The sequence below is a fragment of the Sorex fumeus genome, unplaced genomic scaffold (assembly GCF_029834395.1).
Source record: "Sorex fumeus unplaced genomic scaffold, SorFum_2.1 ptg000048l, whole genome shotgun sequence".
Lineage (NCBI taxonomy): Eukaryota > Metazoa > Chordata > Mammalia > Eulipotyphla > Soricidae > Sorex > Sorex fumeus.
In genome coordinates, this window is record NW_026606105.1 from 11,670,728 (window position 1) to 11,695,307 (window position 24,580).

A 24,580-nucleotide genomic window follows, 5' to 3' on the forward strand; every position below is an offset into this window, starting at 1 on the left:
TTTGCCTTGCACCCAGCCGACCTAGGTTCGATTCCCAGCATCCCATATGGTCCCCCGAGCACTGCTAAGAGTAATTCCTGAGTGCATGAACCAGGAGTAACTCCTGTGCATTGCCGGGTGTGACCCAAAAAGCAAAAAAAAACCCCTTTTTTGTATGATTTGATTTGATTTTTATAGTTATTCACAATTTTTTATTACATTCAATATTCCAAATAAAACCTTTTAACTTTCTTATTGAATACCAAGAGATAGACCCTTACAAAGCTGTTCCTGATTGGATTTCAGTCACACAGTGTTCCAACACTCATCCCTCCACCAGTGTACATTCCCCTGCACCAGTATCCCCAGGTTCCCTCCCATCACCCCCGGCCCCTAACAAAGAAAACTTTTTATTTATTTATTTGCTTTTTGAGTCACACCCAGCGATGCACAGGGGTTACTCCTGGCTCATGCACTCAGGAATTACTACTGGCGGTACTCGGGGGACCATATGGAATGCTGGGAATCGAACCTGGGTCAGCCGCGTGCAAGGCAAACGCCCTACTCATTGTTCTATCGCTCCAGCCCCCCAAAAGAAAACTTTTTAAAGGGAGAAATTTGGACAGGTGCAGACCTTTCCCCTCCCCCAGCAGACACAGAGAGAGAGAGAGAGAGAGAGAGAGAGAGAGAGAGAGAGAGAATTGATACAAGCACAAGCCAAACTGTACAGAGGGACAAGTTAGTTCCTAACTCTATCCTCCACACATCCAAGTTCCCTATAGGAAACGGGTAATTTATGTCATTTCATACTTTTAAATAAGGGGAGGGGGGGAGGTATAGGGGTTGGACCACAGCACTGTACAGGGGCTTCTGCCTCTGTACCCAGGGGTAGCTCCTGACCGTGCTTGAGGGACCATGAGGAGCCAGGAATCGAACCATGATTGGCTTTGTGCGAGGCATGCACGTTAAGCCCTGAACTATCTCCCCGGCCCCGTACTTTTAAGATTTTCATGACAGAAAAAATTAGGGAAAAAAGAAATTATAAGTACAAAGCAACTAAAATTAGAGCGATCAAGCAGCCAAGAATAAAATGGAGGAGAAGCAGGAGAGATTTGGTCAGATTTTAGGAGGAATCCAAGCCAGCTGCCCATCTATTCCATCCCTCTCCTACCTGCAGACGTATTTACCTGGCAATATTCACCACATTATCTGCCTTCTTAGTTCTGGGATTGATTCCCTGCAGAAGCTGTTCTAAGGGAGAGACTATTAGAGCCAGCTGACTCTCTCTGAGGAGATCCATGAAGAGGTTTTCCTTCTGCAGCGTCAGGTTGAGGATTGCAAGGCAATGCTGCACTGCTTTCTCCAAGTGTTTCTTCCCTGGAAGTCAAAACCGCAAGTTAATCTGACGTGTACCCTAGAAACTTAGCCACTTCTTAGGAAAGCAAGGGAAAGGACAAGACAGACCCAGAAAACGCCCTCAAAGTTTCGAAATTCCAATAGGCACATCACAAGAACACCCACCCTTGCAAGCCATGGGAACTTCTGACAACAGTGCTTTCCCCCAAGGCACGTGTAATTCCTTCGGCCTCTTCCTACACAGCTCAGAGCAGTGTTTCAACCTTTACCTGCCATGAGGCCCTTCATGGCCCCCACCCCCTCATCTTACAGTTGGCTCTTGAGTTTTGTGCCATGCCCCTTCCCCCTGCTTTAGGCAAATTTTGCCAGTGCTTGGAATATTCTGGGGGCCCTCAGAGGCCCATGAGCCCTGGTTGATAAATGCTGATTCAGTCATGGTTCCCAGTGGCACTGATCTGCCCCCCCACCCCTTTCCCCCCATCCCGTGTCTAGAGACACTGCTGGTTGTCACAAACGGGAATGTACAAAAGACATCTAGGGGCTCGAGGCTTAAAACTCCCAGGATGGCCTCCAAAAGGGAGAACTAATTCAGCTCAAAATGGCAAGATTGCTGCAGCTGAGAAACTGAAGGAGAACAACAAAGCCTTCTGAACACTCTGCGGACATCTCTGCATGGGTGCAGCAGCTGTGAGCATGACGCCCAGGAGCAGAGCGAGACCCCCGAGTGGGATGGTTGGCTCTGCGGTTTGGGACGTCTAGAGCCACAGACAGGGTGGCGCCTCCAGCCTATCACACGTAAGCATGCGTGAGCACTCCTCAAGGGCACTTGAGCACCACGACCAAGTGTGAGCCCCCTGGTCACCACAGAAACAACAACAAAAGGGGGGCAGGGGCAGGGGAAAATGAAAAAGTGGAAAATACTGATCAGGATCACCTAAATCTCAACTGAATCACAGTGAAAATGAGAACCGAGAGCTGAGCTGCCTGAGTTCCAATCACAGACAGTAAATCCATTACTAGAAGGTACATGGGCTCCCAATCAGTGCTCAGGGGGCCTGGAGCCACTCCAGGCAATACTTAGCCAACAGGGCTGGCAGTTCGATGCTAAGGCCTGAGCATGGGGCACCGAGGATCTCAGGGCCACCCAGCGATGCTCTGGGCCTCCGGGGACCATGCGACGATGGGGATCAAAGCCGGGTCAGGCACACTCACTGCACGAACACGCACTGCTGGACTCACTCCTGGCTCCGTAAAACCATTTTGTGCATCAATTTCCCTACATATTAAATGGATCTCAGTAGAGATCCACTACGTAGAGCTTTAAACAAACTGAATGGGTGGAGTACTTTTAAAAGCATCATTAAGTATTCCGTGAACGGTAATATAAAGAAATATTCATCATATTCAAGGAAACTTACTGAACACTATGTGCCAGATACTATCATAACTGCTTTTATAAATACTATGAAAAAACAAAACAAAACAAATCAAAGAGTACCTTAAAATCAATCGCGTTAGAGCTGCTAAAGTGATACAGCTCATCACCTACCGAGGCCCTGTAAGCTGACGGCCACAGTGAAAGCCCTGGCACTTGGGGCAGGTTTCACTGTGACTATATTTTCATCAGTTTATGCCTCACTGAAAACACCACAGCAGAAACAGAACCGTGGTGTGAGAAAGAGCTTCAGAGATCAAACCTCCAGTTTCCGGAGAATGTCACAACTGTTGGCGGGGCGAGAAGACATCCCGGCACGTACCAGGGAAAGGCGCGTAGGTGTCCAGCTGCTTGACCCCTTCCTCCAGCAGGCTCAGGGACAGCTCCAGCATGGGGGACTCGTTCAGCAGGTGGTACATCAGGCTGAACCCTGGGGGCTTGTAGGCGATGATTTCTTCTCCTAAGAATCCAAGCAATGTGAGATTAGCATTAGGATCTCACCCTGCGTTTACACACAGCGTAAGGGATCTGTCAATTATATGGCACCAAAACAAGTGAGGTAGGTTTCAATGCAGACAACGTCACAAACTGTCAAAATTAAAATCAGTTTTAATTTCCCAAAAGGACAGATCTTCAGCACAGGGTGGTTCGTCACCGATTACATTTTAGCAAGTTAAAAAATCTTTAAAGTAGTGATCTTGCAGTTTCATTCTGTAAAATTTTATTTCTTCTTACACAGGTCAATTAGGGCTGGAGCGACAGCACAGCGGATAGGGCATTTGCCTTGCACGCAGCCGACCCAGGAGATCCGGGTTCAATTTCTCTGCCCCTCTCGGAGAGCCCAGCAAGCTACTGAAAGTATCTCGCCCACACAGCAAAGCCTGGCAAGCTACCCGTGACGCATTCTATATGCCAAACACAGTAACAAGTCTCACAATGGAGATGTTACTGGGCCTGCTCGAGCAAATCAATGAACAACGGAAGGACAGTGCAGGAAAGAAGACTAAAACAATCTGACAAAAGATTAAGTCCTAATTTATAAAAAGTAATTTTTTAAAAAAATTACATGCATAAAATTTATAAATGAATAAAGGTTATAAGTAGCTTTTAATGTAAATAACACCTTATATAAAAGGGACAGGATAAAATTACCTTGTAATTCTACAAACTGGTCTATAAAATCTTCAAGTTGAGGCTCGTAATCTCTGAGTAATTTATAAAACACCTCCAAGACCACCTCAGCCACTTCCCACTATAAAAAGACACAAGTATTTCAGGAACAGGAAAGCAGGCCCAAGGGGACACCCTCAACTAGGCGTCATTCCTCTCACTTTTCTCAAGAAAAGAACTCCTTTGTCTGTGATGCTAAGCAACACTGAAACCCAGTGCACATGGCTTGATTTTGTTCAAGGATAATGGTGTGGCTGACTGATCGAGGTAAAGCACAGTGAAAGCATTAACCTTTTATTTTTCCCTCCAAATAAAGATCTCTTGGGTAATACCCAGAGACGATCTGGTTGTTTTTGCTCTTTGGGTCACAGCTGGCAATGCACAGCGGTTCCTCCTGGCTCTGAACTCAAGAATTACTCCTGGTGGTGCTCAGGGGACCATATGGGATGCTGGGGATCGAACCTGAGTCGGCCGCATGCAAGGCAAACATCCTACCCGCTGTGCCACCACTCTAGCCCCGGTGATCTGATTTGTTCCTGACTGTTTAGGAGCCGCTCCCAGATTGGGGGTTGGGCGGGGGGGAGAGGGAAAGAGATTCCACATACTGCCAGGGAGTCTTTTGACAGATGACTGCAGTGCAAACCTGGAGTAGCAATGGAGAAAGCAAGTGCCGTGCTTGCAGCAGTCCCTAGCACAGCAGGTAAGGCACTTGTCGTGCATGTGGCTGATGGCCCTGAGCTTTCACCAGGAGTGATCCCTGAGCACAGCGGGAGGAGGGGGGTGGTGCAGAAACAAGTGTATTCACGTCTCTCTGTGATCAGTTATTTAAACAGAAAAGGCGCATCAACATACAACCAGAGAGGCTGGAGCAGTGATGTCTGCAAGGATGTCTACCTTGCACGATCCTACCCAGGTTCAATCCCTGGCATTTCATATCGTTCCCTGAGCACAGAGCCAGGAGTACCTAAGCACTGCAGGATGTGGCCCATAAACAAACAAAAAAAGATACAATCAGATGGGCCAGAACAACAGCATAGTCAGTAGGGTCTTTGCCTTGCACAGGCACCCAGGTTCAGTCCCTGGTGTCCCATACGGTCCCCCAAGTACCGCCAGGAGTAATTTCTGAGTGCAGGGCCAGGAGCACTGCTGGCTGTAGCCCAAAACCGAAATACAGACAAAAAACAAACAAGATCCAATCACAGATTTCAGAAGTCAAATACACACACCTCTCATACTCTGTTATCTCAATACAAAGCACTATCTTTGTGAGAAACTAGTGCTCTAGAAAACTAGTAAACGCGGGATAAGACTTGGAAATGAAGTAAACCACACCAAGGGGAATTCTGTAGGGTCAGCATGTCGGGTGGAATCAATGGCAGGTAGCCAGGAGCAGCGCAGACACAGCTGCACAGGCAAACATCAGGACGCTGAAAATCACGGGCTGTCTGACGCCCACAGCTCTCGGTCACAATGACCTTCTTATGAAGAGGCAAATAATAAGATGTTCAAAATGCATGTCCCGAAAAAGAGAACACTCAGTTGAAGGGATGACATCACATCCATCATTCAGCTGGAATGTCTTTTATTAATAAAGCACAGCTGGTAAAGTGTTCAGTCAGTAAGGAGATACATGTTCAGGAGTCAATTCTAGGGCTGAAATGAAATACGTGGACTCGTTCCTCCCCGGAGCCCAAATCATAAAGTAATTGAGAAAAATAAAACTTTTGGTTATTTGGGACAATCAGAAACAAACACTGTCCAATGACTGGACAATGAATGAATCATCACCACTAGATACAAGTAAATACTGCTTCACTAAACAGTAATGATTGGGGCTGGAGCCATAGCACAGTGGGTAGGGCATTCGCCTTGCTTGCAGCCAACCTGGGTTCGATTCCCAGCATCCCATATGGTCCCCCGAGCACTGCCAGGATTAAGTCCTGGGTGCATGAGCCAGGAGTAACCCTGTGCATCACCAGGTGTGACCCAAGGGGGGGAAAAAAAAAAGTAATGATTAAAGTAAAATTAAAAAAAAAAGTAAAATTAAAAACAAGACCCAATCATAGATTTCAGAATTGAAATACACATACCTCTCACACTCTGCTACCTCAATTCAAAACACTAACTTTTAAAGATTCCCAATGAATCTTTAAAAAATCCTAATGATTGGAAGTTTAGTAACCTAAAAGGATACAACTAATGCAAACTAATGATTTTAATTTATAAATATACACAGGAAAACGATACTTTTCTGAGCACAGATTTAAGAGAATTATTTCTTCTTGCATTTTTCTAGTTTTCCTAATAATCCCAAATTAGCACAAACTGTTTCTAAAACGTACGATAAAACTCAGTTAAAAAAGCAGCAAACTATAAAAATAGAGCAGAACTGTCTCTATATAGTAACTCAAGGGTATTATGTGAAGCAATAATATAGTTCACCACAGTAAATTACACCAGAACCTGGAAGAGTCTCTTAGATAGCCTAGTGCTTATGAGCCTGGATCTGGAATCAGTCCATCTGTAAAATGGGAATGTTAATAATACCTGTCTCACAGTAACATCGGAATTAGGTCAGATGCTAGGCTCGGCCATGCGTGTGTGACAGTCAGAGCAAACATGGGCATAAATGTCAGTACTCACTCAGCCTCTGTCCATGGCAAATATCCGAAATGGACCCTCAGAAAACTTCGGCCTAAGTCAAGACTACACAACCCAGAAGAGTTCCTAAGCCATGACACCGGAGTGCAAATTTAGAAAAGTCAAACCCTGACCTAAGTCTTCTCAGTAAACTGTGTGTTTTCAACTAACAAGATACATTTTTGGTTCAATTTTAAATCAAGAGTCTGTCAAGTCAAGGTAATTAAGTTACCAATATTGAAGTCAGTGCTTTTAAGGTCCAAATTATTTTTTTCTTGCACATAAACTAATCGGATCAGGGACATTTCCGTGAAGAAGACTTATTCGTTTTACTAACTTTCAAAAACTAAAATGAAACTAGAGCATCTTCTGCCTTTAATGAAAGAAAAACCAGCAATCAATAAATAAGGAGAAAAAAATTTCCCCCTGCACATAACCTTTTCAGCAGCTCTCCGGTAGGCTCTGGTGCGGAATCGGAGGAACACAGAATCTCTGAGGAACTGCAAGTAAGGGTCAAAGCCCGGGGGTCGCAGTCCAGCGCCCAAATTAGCAGGAAACGAACTCTCCACCAGGGTACTAATAAGCTGGCAAAAGGCCCGGGTCATTGGATATTCTTCATAGCGGGATTCGATTTCATTTAGTTCGACCTTTCCAAAAGAAAAATTTTAAAAAAAGAAGTGAAATTTGGTAATATCAAACTATCATCCAGGAACATCCCTGGATGCTGCAGAGACTGACTCATTAACACTACTATAATATCACATTAAAACATACATAAGCAATAGGACCATTTTTTATTTAAAGGAAGAGACGCAACATAAGTGTAGTGTCTACACAGAATTAAGACACAAAAATCTCAACCAGATGGAAAAATTTCAAGTCCCCACATACTGTTTCCAACTTCAAATTAATGTGTTTCTTTAAAAAGAAAAAAGAAAAGAAAGGGAGCACAGGAAAGAAAAGAAACTGAACCAATTCTCACCAATTAGGTTGATCAAGGAGGCTAATTAAATTGAGTTCAAACTGAACTTTCACTGTGGTTAGGTGTCATACAATTTTAAGAGGTTCTGGAATTTAAGAGGGGAAGAATAATTTTTTTCTTAACCTACCATTGTGTAAATGTGTAAACGGAGTATTTAAACCAAAAGGAAAACTTTACCTCAATACCAATTGCTTGTCTCTGGCTTGGAGCTCTTACGGTCTGCAGTATCTTGAACAGAAAGAAATAGACATTAGGGGCACTCCCAATCATCAATAAACAACACTGGCTTTGTAGTAAAATGGTCATATACCTCACCCCAGACATCAATACATCTTACATTCTGGACTAGAAATGATTAAAATGTCCCCAATGGACTTTCACTGGCGATTGTGTCAAGATCAGGTAAGACGCCCAATTGCCTGGACTTTAGGAAATGAGTGATATTTAAGTGCAGATAAGATGCTTTTTTTATCCCAGAAATTTCCTCCTGACATATTCTAGGAATAAATTTTCTGAGGATTTATGGGACAAACATTCATTATAGCTCAAGACATGCATCTGTTTACAACCAGCCCCTTCCCACTCACACCCCCAAGTCCCCAAGTCCCAACTGATGACTTGTGAATTTCACGCAAAGGAGAACATGTCTCCAATCAGACACCTTTGCTTCTACAATGTCACCAAGCTTCTATGGTGGCAGAAACAGGAGCAGAGTAATGGTACCTGTGTGTATTCCAGTGACTGCCACAGCGAAGCAGCAATTTCAGGAGAGCGTCCAAAAGCAGCAAGTGTCTTCAGGAGTTCGGCTTTGAGAACGGGGGGGATACTACACTGCAGCAGTCCCAGGATGACCACCACAGGCGTCCACTGAGGGTGCTCGCACAGGGCCAGGCGAGCATTTTCACTCTGAGAAACGGACACAAGGAAGCAAAACACACTGAGCACCTTTCACCACTGGGAAGAACAGACGGAGCATGTGCTCGGACACAGGAGCAGCAAGCCACATCGCTGGCACCCCACGGGCCCCAACCTCACCGCGCAGGGCCCCAAGACCAACCACAAAAAAGAGCTAGGAAAAGTGATTAGCAACTGTCCACACTGCTAATACCTACACTGAGTATTCACAGGACTACAAAAAGAATCCTGTGGCTTGGGACTACCGCTATCGGTGGGCATGATCTGTCATGGAAAGAATGGAGGAGAAATAGCCTTTGGAGGATATCTGAAAAACAACAGCAATATGAAAGGGAATATTTAGTCCTTTCTGGAGGGCTGGAGCGATAGCACAGTGGGTAGGGCGTCTGCCTTGCACCCAACCAACCCAGGTTTGATTCCCAGCATTCCATATGGTCCCCTGAGCACTGCCAGGAGTAATTCCAGAGTGCAGAGCCAGGAGTAACCCCTGAGCATCACCAGGTGTGACCCAAAAAGCAAAAAGTAAATAGAAATTTTAAAAAAAAATTCCTTTCTGGAACAATACACTTCACAGAAATTGATGCAAATGAGTAAGCACTTTATATATACTGAGGCAAAACTGGACATATAGGGGCCCGAGTGATAGTACAGCAGGGAGGGCTCTTGCCTGGCACACAGCCAACTTGGGTTTTATCCCCAGCACCACATATAGTTCCGCAGCCCTACCAGGAGTGATCCTTGAGTAGAGTCAGGAGTAAGCCCTAAGCACTGCTGATTGTACCTGCCACTCCAGCTCCCGCAATGCGTAATGATATCAAGTACCACTCCATTTTCATTTCTTGAGAAGTAATTATTAACTTTATGTTTTGCTGTTTGGGGCTGGAGCGATAGCACAGCAGTAGGGCATTTGCCTTGCACGCAGCCAGCCCGGCAGAGCTGGGTTCGATTCCTCCGCCCCTCTCGGAGAGCCCAGCTAGCTACTGAGGGTATCTCGCCCACACGGCAAAGCCTGGCAAGCTCCCCGTGATGTATTCGATCTGCCAAACACAGTAACAGCAAGTGTCACAATGGAGACGGCACTGGGACCGCTCGAGCAAATCGATGAACAACGGGAGGACAGTGACAGTGACAGTGATGTTTTGCTGTTTAATCATGCTATATACATCATTCAAAACACGAAAAAGTTGAAGACCCTACATGTACCCTTCAAAGAGAAAGTCATACCCAGCAACATGATCTTGCACTTGGCGAACAGAAATTACTAAGAGATAGGACAGCAGGTTGGGTGCTTGCTGTGCCTGCAGCTGACCTGGGTTTAATCCCCAGCATCCCAAATAGTACCCCAAGCCCACCAGAAGTGATTCCTGAGCATCGCTGAGTGTGGTCCAAAAACAAAAAAAAAAAAGAAAAAAAGAAAAAAAATCAAAAGTTACAGAAGGATTATTTCTAATTCCTGAGCAGGGACATTATGTACTAAAAATATTTTAACAAGGATTCGTTTAGTAGTAGTGGTAGCCAGTAAGGTGGTTTGGTGTAAGGTAAGGGGGGAAAAAGAATAATTCAATAAGTACCTTTCTATTTGGGAATTGGGAGGGCATGCAGAGGGGCAATACCCAGCAACATTCAGGGCGTATTCCCAGCTCTGCACTCCAGGATCACTACTGGCAGGGGTGCTGGAGACAAAAATTGGATCGGCTGCATGCAAGACAAACACCCGGCCAGCTATTCTTTTTCTTTTTTTTTTTTTTTTCCTTTTTGGTCACACCCAGCGATGCACAGAGGTTACTCCTGGCTCTGCACTCAGGAATTATTCCTGGCGGTGCTCACGGGACCATATGGGATGCTGGGAATTGAACCCAAGTCAGCCACGTGCAAGGCAAATGCCCTACCTGCTGTGCCCCAGTCCCTGACCAAGTACTCTACACACACACACACACACACACACACACACACACAGAGGAAACCTAGAAGAACATATATCCAAAACTGGACTCTGATTTCTGCTTGTCTTCTTTCAAGATTAGGCTATTATTCTCTATGACCCTATGGCAGTGTGAAGCGACTATGACGACAACCAACGTAAGGTGAGGAATCATCTTAAGAAGTAAATATTAGGGGCTAGTGCAATAGCACAGCGGGTAGGGTGTTTGCCTTACACGCGGCCGACCCGGGTTCGGTTCCCAGCATCCCATATGATCCCCTGAGCACCGCCAGGGGTAATTCCTGAGCGCAGAGGCAGGAGTAACCCCTGTGCATTGCTGGGTGTGACCCAAAAAGCAAAAAAAAAAAAAAAAAGTAAATATTATATGGATGCTAAATTTATTACACACAGGCTTTAAGCATTACAAGAAACTTTGGAGGTGCTCAAAATGCCAGTATGGGGCCAGAGTAATAGCACAGCAGGTAGGGTGCTGGCCTTGCACCTAATCAACCCTGGGTTCGATCCTAGCCAGCCCAGAAGGTCCCCTGAGTCCAGCCAGAAGTGATCCCTGAGTACAGAGCTAGGAATAACTCTTGAGTACTTCTGGTGTGACCCAAAAATAACAATAACAACAAAAAAATTTTAAATGCCACTGGGGGGGCCAGAGAAATAGTGCAAAAGGTAAAGCATTTGCCTTGCATAAGGCAGACCTGGCTTCAGTTTCCTACATCACATATATATATGTTGTTCCTGAATGCCATCAGGGGTAATTCCCTGAGCAAAAACCGGACGTGCCGCCCAGAACAAATCAAAAAACGCCACCATACTGGCGCACAAGTGGAATCCTCTGACACGCGAGGGGATGCATTACATACCCACGTAATGATGGTAGACGTGAGCTGCAGGAAAGCAATCAACCCGTCCTGCTCCTTCTGGGTGATGCCGCGCGAAGGGAGGTGCCGGTACTGGACACTGTCTGCGCTCGGAAGGTCCTTCCGGAGGTGTTCGTGGTACAGCATCAAGGAGTGGAAGAAATGCTCCCAGGAAACAGGGCTGCCGCCTGCTCCCTGGATATTTTCAACTGTAAAGAAAGAGAGGACAGACTTTTCCTACCAGAACACGGTAGGCATCTGCTTGGAAATAAGAGACCATAAGCTCTGCCTCTGTCCTAGGTGAGTAGTGTGCTATATGTTGTCAAGATACAGTGATGAAGACTGGTGAGAATCCTTCTGTGGGCGAGAACTCAGGATGAATTTTGCTCAGGGCAAGGACTGGGTAGTGGGTAGTGCCCACATGAATGTGAAGGTCAAGGACTTTGGACATCAGTTACCTCACGTCCAGGAAGGTTCCTGGTGTTGTCATCTAACGCTATAGGGTGCTTTTCCCACTAAGTAATTCTTAAATGTTGAGTTTATATTCCCAAAGAGAGAGCACCAGTCTAGATTTGTCCATTTAACTATACCATTATACTATAGTTATATTCAGAGACTGTGAGGGGAAACCAATTAATCCAAGACAAGCCAAAATAGCCTCTGGACCAAATCCCAGCCCAGAGCACAGCGCCACAGTTCAAACCAGGTTCAAACCCCAACATCCCATACGGTCCCCCAGAGCACCACCAGGAGTAATTCCTAGCGCAGAACCAGGAGGAACCTCTGTGCATCGCTGGGTCTCCCCTCTCCTGCCCCCTCCCCAACAAAAAATAACCCATAAGCTCTCAAAGGCAGGGAGATAATGAATTTAAGAATGTCACAACAGGGGCTGGAGCAATAGCACAGCAGGTAGGGCATTTGCCTTACACGCAGCCAACCCAGGTTCGATTCCCAGCATCCCATATGGACCCCCGAGCACCACCAGGAGTCATTCCTGAGTGCAGAGCCAGGAGTAATCCCTGTGCATAGCTAGGTATGACCCAACAAAAAAAAAGAAAAGAAAAAAAAAAGTCACAACAGACAACACACAGCATTTTCTTACCATGACTACTACCGTTGACTTTGAGCAGGCTAAAACAGTAGTGGGCACACTGGGGCCCGTTGGCCAATCCCTGGAGCATTTTCAAATAAGGAATATAAATCGTTGGAGGCAGCAGGTCACCCATTTGCCTAACAAACTTTGACAAAACAACCTGAAATAGAGAAAAGCCAATAGTTTACAGAGAGCACATCTTATCTTGATGGTAAAATGAACTAGCTAATATATGAATTAAAGTGACATGATTCAAAAACAAACCACCTTCCCCACCACCACCCTCCTGAGAAAGACAAAAATAACCTGGTATTCTATGTATAGAAAAACCTTGCTTTCAAACTTGTCCTTAGCAATTTAAAGCAATTATGTAATATCTATGTGGACATAAAACTAAATTTTTCTACAACGTTTTAATGTCATGGAAAACAAAGACTACTCATATACCTAAATGTGTAAAGCAGTTGGAGAATATTTTCAGCTAAAATAAACTAGCAAATTCAAAGATATACATAGACCCCAAAGTTTCTGAATCTAAAATTTAGCATGAGAACTTGGAAATTTGGGGGGAGGGGGTCCCAATTACTTTAAGAAATGATGCAAATGAAAGACTAAATAGATATTTTGGTATAACTCATAGAAAACGTAAAAAGTATCTTGGCGACAAGACACTCCCGTGCCTACGGAAAGCCCGCCGGGGCTTGTCACGAAGAAATACTCTGTCCTGTGGGATTAAGAGGCCCCATCTTGGACAATCTGATTATGCAATCACAGTTCTTTGATCAATTCCACCTGCTCATTCAGGTAACAAGTCTCCAGAAATTAATTATTTCAGTATGTGGGCCTTCCCAGGCTGTGCTCAGGGGTCACTCCTGGCAGAGCTCAGGGAAAGCAAATGTGGCGCTGGGAATCCAACCCAGAAGAGCTAGTGCAAGGCCAAGTGCCTTACCCTCCTCCCAACCCGAGAGGTGAATTTTTGTTTTGGAGTCACACCTAGCAGTACTCAGGGCTTATTCCTGACTCCCGGGATCATTCTATGCTCCGGGATCATTCCCGGTGGTAATCGGGAGACCACGATGGGGAGCAGGGGATGGAATTAGAGTCAGCAGCAGGCAAGGCAAGCGCCCCACCATGTCATCTCTCCAAGTCCTAGAAGTGATTATTATTATTATTTTTTTTTTTTTGCTTTTTGGGTCACACCTGGAAATGCACAGGGCTTACTCCTGGCTCATGCACTCAGGAATTACTCCTGGCATTGCTCGGGGGACCATATGGGATGCTGGGAATTGAACCCGGGTCAACCGCGTGCAAGGCAAACGCCCTACCCGCTGTGCTATCGCTCCAGCCCCTAGAAGTGAATTTTTTTATGGCAACCTAAATAGATTGTTTTGTGTTCACACCAATACTACATTACTACATGCCTATTTTGAATTTACTTCTTAGTATTTGTTTTTCCTGCATCAGTCTTAATCTATTACTGATAATTTGAAATATTATGCTGTCACTGTCACTGTCCTCCCATTGTTCATCGATTTGCTTGAGCGGGCCCAGTAACATCTCCATTATGACACTTGTTGTTACTGTGTTTGGCATATCAAATATGTCACGGGTAGCTTGCCAGGCTTTGCCTTGAGGGCTAGATACTCTCAGTAGCTTGCCGGGCTCTACGAGAGGGGCGGAGGAATCGAACCTGGGTCGGCTGCGTGCAAGGCAAAGGTCCTAACTGCTGTACTGAATTGGTATGTAGATCAAAAGAACACTACACATTTCTAGAAATTACTGTTAAGTCTGTTAGATATAAACGTGGTTTGTGATTGTATAGGTACAGATCCTTATTTTTTGTTTTTAGTTTTTTTTTTTTTATTTGGGGAGAGGTGTACACCCAGCAGTGCTCCGGGCTGACCCTTGGTTCTGTGTTCAGTGATCACTACTGATGGGGCTTGGAGGACCATATGGGGACGCTGGAGATATAACCCTAGTTGGCCACGTGCAAGAGAAGTGCCCTACCCACTCTACTATCGCTCTAGTCCCCACATCCCTTTTTTACCCTGGATCACACCCAGTGATGGTCAGGGGTTACTCAAGGCTCTACACTCAGAAATCATACCTGGCAGTGCTCAGGGGACCATATGGGATGCCAGGGATCAAAACCGGGTTGGCATATGCAAGGCAAGCAGCATACCTACTGTCTCTCCACAACCACCCCCGCCCCCCATCCTTATTTTAAAAAGAAATATAAACTTATTCAATGAAAAACAAAATATTATATGGCATACAATCTTATTTCATAATACGCCAAAGAAACAAAAACTATAGTGCAACAGATGGGTCCGCTTGCCTAGCACACTGAGCTGGGTTTGATCTCTGGCATCCCATATGGTCCCCAGAGCCCACCAGAAGTGATTTCTGAGCAATGCCAGGTGTGGCCCAAAAACAAACAAAAAAAAAAAAGGAAGAAATGAAAGCAGTTAAAATAACAGAAGATGAAGCAAATATAGCAATATATTAGCAGTTGTTCAATTAAGACATAGGATGTTTATTATAATTACTCTCCTCTTTTTCATCATAGAAATTATTTTTAATCTTTAAAATGTTTGAGCAAATTCTTCCCCAAATGTTTCTCAAATGAGGAATTAAGTAAATATAAGAAATGCAATTTAAAAAAAGGCAGTCAAGATTATAATTGTTACTTTGGAAAAAAATAAAATGTAAAAGGCATGAAAGATTATAAAAGAGGAAATCCTGGAGTCAGACCCACATGGCCGAGGGCAGGGCATTTGCCTTGTACGCGGCCAGTTCAATTCACAGCACCACATCTGGTTCTCCTACCAGACAGGAGCGATCCCTGAGCAGAGACTGCTGTGTGTGATCCAAAACCAGGGGAAAAAAAAAGAGGAAATCCCAAAAAGATGAAGATATACACAGCAGTCCATCTTACCTGCTCTCGCGAATTATACTTTACATAAAACAAATGGACTTTGTGTTATACTATCAACTGACCGAGGGGCATGTTGTCATCAGTTCTAACACCTCAGCCGTTTTCTTTCGCACTTTTACCTCCGTTTTCTCCAACGATTTCAGAATGACGTACACAGGTTACTGCTGTGTCCGTGCAGAACTAGTCAATGCTGATAAATAATTAACACATAAAGGGACAAGACACTCTTCTGTCTCCAACAACTCAATGTGTCAATAACCTTAGTTCCAAATGAATGAGACCTTAAATTTAAGAGATTTGCACGCTCCTTTAACTAAAGTTTATAGAGTGGTCATTTATGTGACGGGCAAGAAGGAACTCAGAGTTACTGTGCTGGAATAAGGAAGCAGAGGAGGGGCTGGAGCAATAGCACAGCAGGGAGGGCACTTGCCTTGCATGCGGCCGACCCAGGTTCTATATGGTCTCCCGAGCACCGACAGGAGTAATTCCTTGAGTGCAGAGCTAGGAGTAACACCACAGCATTGCCGGGTATGACTTAAAAAAAGAAAAACAAAGAGAAGCAAAAGGAAAAGCAAGCAGAGGAATGAAGAGCTCACCTGGCGTTGAGGGGGGCGCTGGTGAGCCACCCCCAGGTAGGAGCCCAGGATAGTGGACGTCTGAAGCGGCTCGGAGGGGCACCAATATTCCAGAGCAAGCTCCAGGTTGAAAGGGTTCTTTCTATACAGCTCACCAATCTGCGGGCAGGAGAAGAGGGAACGATCTCGAATTCAAAACTAACTTGAACGACTTCAATGATTAAGTTTCAACCACACAGATTTTTGACCGAAAAATCCCCCAAGTTAGGGGATAAATAATGGGAGGAGCGAGAAAGCAATTCAATCCTGAAGCTTACCAAGAGCATTAAGTGTTCCAGGTCCCTTCGGAGTGAAATGGGGGGTTCATTTCCCATCTGCACGCTCATGTGAATCATTCGAGCATCTTCATCGGCCCGATTCCGCAACTGTTTCACCTATCAAGATAATTGCATTAATATGTAATATATTACATGAGTTAAAAACAACAAAGAATTCTCGGGGCCAGAACGATGGTACAGAAGGTAGGACGCTTGCCTTGCATGAGGCTGACCAGGATTTCAATCCCTGGTAATCCACATATTTCCCCCAAGCTCTGCCAGGAGTGATTCACGAGCAGAGCCAGGAGTAATCCCTGAGCAGCGCTGGGTGTGCTCGAAAATCACGATCACGATCACGACCATCCTGTTGTTCGTTGATTGCCTCAAGCAGGCCCTAGTAAAGTCTCCTTCGTCCAAGCCCTGAGATTTTTTAAAAAGTGCCATATTCAAGGCTCTGTTAGGGTTAGGAGAATGAGACCCATCATTGTTACTGGTATTTGGCATATTGGGTACACCACGAGGAGTTTGCCAGACTCTGCCATGTGGGCAGGTTACATTTGGTAGCCTGCCAGTTTGTCAAAAGTAGGAATGAGATAATAAGATGTTGTGCGGCCGCGCGCTTCCAGGAACTGGGTTTTATAGTCTCTGCTCGAAAATAAAAAAATCAAAACAGCAACAGCAGCAACAACAAAACACGGTATCAGGCAACTGTCTAGAAGCAATTAAAGAAAAATCTGTCCAAACTATTTCACTGCGATGACATGAATATATGATATGCTAGGATTTTATTGCACTGAATCTGTATCTTAAAATATGAAAGCATTTTTCACTACAGAGAAGTTGATTTTTAACCTCCATGTTTCTCAATTACTGACATTTGGGGCGAAACATGTATGTCTTCACTGGGTTGGCTAATTCCAAACACTGCAGGAGATGTCGACTAAGCACCACTAACAATGCTGTAGTTAACTAAGCAACAAGCTAAACTGGCCTCACTCATTTCCCAAGCACTCTCTGAAGGACACTGCAACTCTGGCCAAGAATCGCTGCCTCAATGCACTGTGTCAACTAAATGCCAGCTGAGGAAAAATTCCTTTTCCTTTCACCAAGAAATCAGAAGCCCAGAGGAACAGTGCAGTGCCTGGGAGCAGCTGTCTGCGACCAGCGACCCAGGATGGAGAGGGGTCACCAGTCCCTGGACTGCACAAGGCCAGTCCGCAGGTGTAATGTGGTTGAAGAACACTGGCCTGGAGCAAACAGGGGACAGTCACAGGCTCAGATGCCCAGTGAACCACCGCACTTGCACAATCTGGAGAGCCCAGCGATGAGAGCATTTTCAGCTACAACATGGCCCAGCATGCGTGCACACAACGTAGGGTGAATCACTGCCTGTGGGGAGCAGAATGGGACACCTAAGAAGATGTCAGAGCACCACGGCCAGGAAGTGCAGGTCTGAGTGAGTGCATGTGTGAGCAGCTACCCTGGTGAGTACCACAACTCAAAGGGCAAACCTCAGGGAGCACTATGACCAAGAATACAAATATCACACTTGATGTGCAACCCCCACTCCCTCCCGCCCACCCCCCCCCACACACACAGCGATTTGGGGGTGGGTTCTGTCCAGGCCACACTGGGTGGTACTCAGGACTTACTCCTGGCTCTGTGCTCAGGCATGTGCAATGCCTGGCAGTGCTTAGAGATCATAAGAGGGGCCAGGATCAAACCCAGGCCTGCTGTGGGCAGGCAAGCATCTTTCTTCTCTCCAGCTCCAAACTCCACAGCTTTACAAACAAAATGTGTGAGTACAACAGACAATCTAGGTACAGAACCAGCTCACTGCAATGATGACAAAGAGCAGAGAAGGAAGTAAAGAAAACAGACGAGGGCGCCAGAGGGGTAGTACAGCAGGGAGGGCATTTGCATTGCATACGGCCAACCTGGGTTTGATCCCTGGCATCCTATATGATCCCCTGAAGCATCGCGAGGAATAATTCCTGAGGGCAGAGCGAGGAGTAATTCGTGAGCATCGCCAGGTGTGACACAACGAGGGGAAAAAAATAAATAAATAAAAGAAACAAAACAAAACAAAGAAAAAAACAGACAAATCCACAATGATTGGAAATATCAGCAGTCTTCCCCCAAAATACAATACAGCAAATCCAGAGAAAAATCATTAAGAACATGACAGACTCAGGTGCAAGCAACCAACCTCACAATTTGAATAGTTACAGAATACACAAGAGCAGCAGGACATAGCCTCGTTTCCTGAGCACATGGACCAATCAGCAAGACGTGCTCATATTTTTGGTCATGAAACCTTTCCTAACTTAACATAACGGAAGTCCTAAGAGCAATACTCTTTCTACAAACTCCAATAAACTAGGAATCAGTTACAGAAAGATATCTGCAAGTCCTTCTAACATTAGGAAATTAAGCCATACACCTTTAACTGAAATGATAAAGTCACACTGAATTTTACAATAAAACACTACATATTGAAATTTGAGTGACACAGCCATACCAGCAGAGATAAATTTATAACATGAAATGTTTAAAAAGAGAAAGAAATGGAGGGAGGGAAGGAAAGAGGGGATTAGGGAGACAGTTCAAAGAGAGAGGACAGAGCAGTACAGTGGGGAGAGCGTTTGGTTGCCTTGAACGCAGCAGATGCAAGATTCAGTCTCCAGCGCCCCATATGGTTCCCTGAGCACCACCAGGAGTAATTCCTGAGCAGAGAGCCAGAAGTAAATAAACCCTGAGCAGCACTGCGTGTGGCCCCTCAAAAAGGGTAAAGAGTTAGCATGCTCTGGACATGGGAGCGCTGGGTTGGACCCCTGGTCCCACCTGGTCCCCTGTGCATAGCTGGGAGCAACCCTGAAGCACACCAGGCCTGCTCCCCAAAAAAGCAAAGCAAGTTTCAAGTCAATAATGCTTCCACCTTAAAAAATCAAATTAGGGGCTGGAGCAATAGCACAGCGGGTAGGGCGTTTGCCTTGCACGCAGCCGACCTAGGTTCGATTCCCAGGATCCCATATGGTCCCCCGAGCACCGCCAGGAGTAATTCCTGAGTGCATGAACCAGGAGTAACTCCTGTGCGTCGCCGGGTATGACCCAAAAAAGAAAAAAAAATCAAATTATGTGAGCACACTGAAGTTAAGGGAAGAAGATAATGGAAAGAGAAATTCGTAACGTGGACTAAAGAGATAGTGCGTTGGATGAGGTGCTCGCCTTGCATGCAGCTGGCCTGCTTTGTCCCCCCAGGCTCTGCCAGGAGGTTGCTGGAGCACTGCAAGTGTGGCCTCCAAACCCAAAAGAGTAAGAAATTTATAACAGCAAAAATATAGAAAAGTCAATGAAGGTGCTGGGGAAACAGCTCAAGTGGCGAGAGAGTGAATCATCCACATGATTTCGTTTTCGTTATTCACAAACTTACAAGTTGTAACACAACTACCATCAAATCTTAATCTGTAATAAAAAGGTTTTATTAGTTCCAAAACATTAACTTAATTGATCAACTTCTAATTACCATATAAAACATTCACCTAGGGCTGGAGCGATAGCACAGCGGGTAGGGCGTTTGCCTTGCACGCGGCCGACCCGGGTCTGATTCCCAGCATCCCATATGGTCCCCCAAGTCCTGAGTGCAGAGCCAGGAGTAACCCCTGTACATCGCCAGGTGTGACCCAAAAAGCGGAAAAAAAAAATCACCTATTTTGACTACACAATGTCACACTCACCTTCATTGGCATAAGTGCAAGGAAGTCTGTGATGAGGTTATGAATTCTACGGATATAAAACTCCTCCTGGTAGAAGTTTTCTGAGGCCACGACAGATTCAGTGAGGAACAGGAAGACATTGTCAGTGATAGCGAGCTCGGCCATCGCCTCATCTGCTTCCGTGAATTCAGCCAGAGCTGCAAAGAAATTTGGGAAAACGACACATGATCAGAAAGGTGCTCATTGTAGTGTCTCCAAGTACTCTGCGGATCTTCCCCTATCAGCGCTGTTCTCCACCAGCTGGTCTCTGCCACGTACATGGCAAGAGTGGGTAACTGAACTTAGCGCTCAAAGCCTGAAGAGCTAGTGCAAAAGTCCATTAGAGAGACAGGCTCTTGACACGGCCACAAGCGCTACTATCAATCAGACGAAAACAGTCAAGTTGGTTCTTAATTTCTTCCTTTCTCTTTTGCATTTTGAAACAGAGCCTGCAAATCTACCATACAAGTTCCCTGAGAGTAAGATTTCCTTGATTCCTTACTATGATTAATCTTATGCAAATTAAATGATTAATAATATTAATTCAAACATTCGCTTGAATTCAAAACACCAAAATTAATATTGCATGAATTTTGAAGACAAATTCAACAAACTTTTATTTATTTATTTTCACTTTTTTGGGTCATACCCGGCAATGCACAGGAGTTACTCCTGGCTCATGCACTCAGGAATTACTCCTGGTCGTGCTCAGGGAACCATATGGGATGCTGGGAATCGAACCCGGGTCGGCTGCGTGCAAGGCAAACACCCTACCCACTGTGCTATGGCTCCAGCCCCTCAACAAACTTTTAAAACACATTTTTTGGGAGGGGGTGGATTTAGAGCCACACCCAACAACTCTCAGAGCTTGGCCCTGGCTCCGTGTTCAGGGATCACTCCTGATGGGCTCAGGAAACCCTAAGAGGTGCTGGGAATTGAACTCAGGTTGGCCACGTGCAAGACAAGCGCCCTATATACTGTACTATTACTCTGACTCTTAAAAAACATTTTTTATGAAATAATGTAATACACTGGATAAATGTTTCAGACGCCTAGAGAGTAGAAACTCATTATTCAAAATTGAATTCACTGTCAAAATTTGCCTCGGCTGGGATGGTAGTTCAAAGGGCTAGAGCACATTTGCAGGCAGGTGACCTAGGGTCAGTCCTGGATCACCTGATCTCCCAACCCACATGAGCACCACCAGGTGACCCCAAAATGTAAAAACCAAAACAGAAACCCTGCCCTGATTTCTGGACCCCTGCTAAGATACCAATTATAGTTCTCCCCCGCACACCTTACTGTGCATCTTTCCTCAGTTTCAGATACCTAAAATCAACTTTGGTGAAAATACTATGAATATTTTATATAACTTTCCATATAATCTATTGTTATACCTAATGTTATGATTAGTTATTATCGTCCACCTCTTAATGTGTCTAATACAGAAACTAACTTTTAGCATAGATAAACACACACAGGGAAACATATCTAACATATACAGGATTCAGTATATACTATATTTTTTTAGGTATTCAGAGGGGACCTTGAAACATATTCCCAGCAAATGAGTGGGAGTTCAGTAACAGAAAAATCTTTTATAGCAAAAAATGTTCAGTGGGGCCAAAGAGACAGTATAGGGTTAACTCGCTTAAATGCAGCCTACCTTGCATGCATGCAGCCTACCTGAGTTCAATCCTGTGATCCCAAAATCAAAATAAATTAGAATATCCACTGAAATATGTTATAATGTAAAATTAGTTACCAAAGCTTGTTATAGGATATAAGCATATAACGCCATCAAGATTCAGTAGTCAAAGATATGGGACTTGAAACTACATCTGAATTTCTAGTCTATTCTTCTATACTACTCTGGAGCAAACAAGAGCATACTCTAATCTTGCTCACAAGGCCACAGTAATAACACAGTAAATTACAGTATACAAATTTGATTAACTATCACACAACCCCTTACAACTTTAGAAGGCAATTTCATATTGGAACAGTACTAAACTAAGACCTGTGAAAGAATACAGTGCACATATAGTGCAGAACAGAACCTGTACATGAATATAAACATCTAGTTAGCCCATATATATGAGATTTTTTCCATAAAATCGTCCTAGATTTACCATGAGAACACTGACAGGGACTCACTTTGCTACAGTAAACCACCATTGGGACACTAAGTACATGGATCTGGACAGCAGAACAGGACACACCACGGTGGGTTAAGAGCCAGGCTTCTTTTGGGTCACACCCGGCAATGCACAGGGGTTACTCCTGGCGGTGCTCGGGGGACCATACAGGATACTGGGAGTTGAACCTGGGTCAGCCGTGTGCAAGGCAAACGCTCTAACCGCTGTGCTATCACTCCAGCTCCCTTCACATTCATTCTTTTTTTTTTTGAAAGGATAAATGATAGTATATAATAGTTACTTGTTCATACATTACATTGGGTACTTCTGAAGACCGTTTTGGAATTTTCCTTTGTGACTTGGGCATTAAAATATTCTTGGGGGCTTAGGGGTACTTGCCTTGCATACTGCCCACCTGGGTTGGACCATCAACTTTCCATATGTTTCCCCTACCTACCCAGAGTCATCCCAGACCACAGAGAGCCAGAAGAAAGCCTTCAGCACTTCCAGATGTGGCACAACGCTCCCAGCCCCACCATTCACATTCATTCTTGATGGGTCCAAATATCTCCTTTTTAATAAGCCGTATTTTAAAAGTTATTCTAGTTTTTATCTTTTAGCTTTTATTTTCTTTGGGGGGAGTCAACCGAGTCATACTCAGAGGCCCAGCTCTCTCTGCTCGGCGGTCACTCCTGGTGGTGCTAGGGGGACCAAGTGTGCTGGGGACGGAATCTGGACCACCCACACGCCAAGCATAGGCTCAACCCTGGAAGGGATCTCTCCAGTCCTTTATTTTAAACTACCAGAGCAATGGGACTCACTCCATAAAGTGGAACATTTTAACCCAAATTCCTTGGGCGGGTGCTGGTGGAGGGGCCCCTACTTCACCTAGCAGTTTCATTTACTACAGCCCTGGATATCATCCAATGCTCTTGCTCTACCTGCAAGGGTGCAAGTTCCAAAACAAAATGCTGACATGCTGTTTCTCATGAAAACACTACCTACAATCAATTCACCTGTCACATCGGGTAGCTGCGATATCCCCCTCAGAGCCAGTGCCCAGGCGAGTCGAACAGTGGCTTGAAGCCCAGGGAGCTTCCATGGCTGGGAGTCTTGGAGACGAGAGTGAATCGTTGCAATGTACTGTCGCTCGGTCAACAGGGGAAACTGATGAATCATATCTGAAACACAGAAACCGAACACAGCAGCAAAGATGATCTCACTTGATACAAAGGAATGATGTTTAAAGATCAGAGAACGTGGGGTCAGGACAACAGTATACATCAGCGAGGGTGTTTGCCTTGTACCCAGCCAACCAGGGTTTGGTCCCCGACACCCCATATGGAACCCCACGCCTGCCAGCAGTGATTCCTGAGAGCAAAGCCAGGAGTAAGCTCTGAGTACTGTCAAAAACTTAACAATTTTTTTTAAAAAAACAGAGACAAAAAATAAAAATAAATTTAAAAACCAGAAAGTATTCCTATGAAAGAATTATGAATAACATTACTGTTAATATGTTAATAAACCAAAAGTACTCAACCTTGCTTTAATATAAACTAAAAAAAACATAATGGGTAATGGACAGTAATTCTAAGTTTTAATTTCATTAGTCAATGGTTTTTATTTTTACTGGGGATAGGGGGGTCGTTCACCCAGCGGTGCTCAGGACTTACTCCTGGCCCTGCACTCAGGGGTCATTCTGGCTAGCCAGAATGAGTAGGGCACCAGCTGGAGTGCCAGCAGGTAGTGCATATGCCTACCCACTGAAATATCCCTCCAGCCCCGAGTCACGTTTTTTTATAAGTATACTATAAATAAGATTAAAAAAAAAGAATCCATGCTTTCCACTATCAAAAATGACTGAATGTAAAAAAATTAATCCGAAATTTAAGATATCTAACAAAACCTGACCAAAAGGATGAAAACTGCAAATAAGTGTCAATTCTGATTACAAGATGAATGAAAGGATCAGTAAATAAATTTCAATGTATAGTTAAATTACACCGATAATTTAATCTACACTTAGGTACGTGAATAAATGCGAAAGAACAGGAAATATCACTCTCCATCTAAGAACTTCATTCTTTTTCTTATACATTTTTGGATGTTAATTTGTGAATATTAGTTTACTGACTTCCAATCTTGAAGCACAATTTAATTTCCTGTATTTTGGGGGCTATAGAGATAATACAGTGGGTAAGGTACTTGCCTCGCACTCAGCTGACCCAAGTTTGATCCCCAGCCTCCCATCTTTTTTTTTTTTCTTTTTGGGTCACACCCGGCGATGCACAGGGGTTATTCCTGGCTCATGCACTCAGGAATTACTCCTGGCGGTGCTCGGGGGACCATATGGGATGCTGGGAATCGAACCTAGGTCAGCTGTGTGCGAGGCAAACACCCTACCCACTGTGCTATCACTCCAGCCCCCCCAGCCTCCCATCTGATCCTCCAAACACCATGAGGAGTGATTCCTGAGTGCAGAGCCAGGAGCAAA

At 44.7% G+C, this 24,580-nt stretch overlaps 1 protein-coding gene across 1 annotated transcript in view; it reads right to left on the reverse strand.

Moving 5' to 3' along the window:
* NUP205 (nucleoporin 205) overlaps positions 1-24,580 on the reverse strand; it is an 84,265-nt gene that overhangs the window by 43,149 nt on the left and 16,536 nt on the right. Inside the window, exons 7-18 of the mRNA XM_056123999.1 lie at positions 23,103-23,267; positions 19,931-20,106; positions 16,194-16,310; positions 15,898-16,035; positions 12,373-12,523; positions 11,274-11,479; positions 8,286-8,468; positions 7,740-7,790; positions 7,018-7,227; positions 3,923-4,022; positions 3,093-3,230; positions 1,167-1,356 (exon numbers count right to left, since the gene is read on the reverse strand). Coding sequence (XP_055979974.1) covers positions 1,167-1,356; positions 3,093-3,230; positions 3,923-4,022; positions 7,018-7,227; positions 7,740-7,790; positions 8,286-8,468; positions 11,274-11,479; positions 12,373-12,523; positions 15,898-16,035; positions 16,194-16,310; positions 19,931-20,106; positions 23,103-23,267 — 1,825 coding nt within the window. The remainder of the gene's footprint in view (positions 1-1,166; positions 1,357-3,092; positions 3,231-3,922; positions 4,023-7,017; positions 7,228-7,739; positions 7,791-8,285; positions 8,469-11,273; positions 11,480-12,372; positions 12,524-15,897; positions 16,036-16,193; positions 16,311-19,930; positions 20,107-23,102; positions 23,268-24,580) is intronic.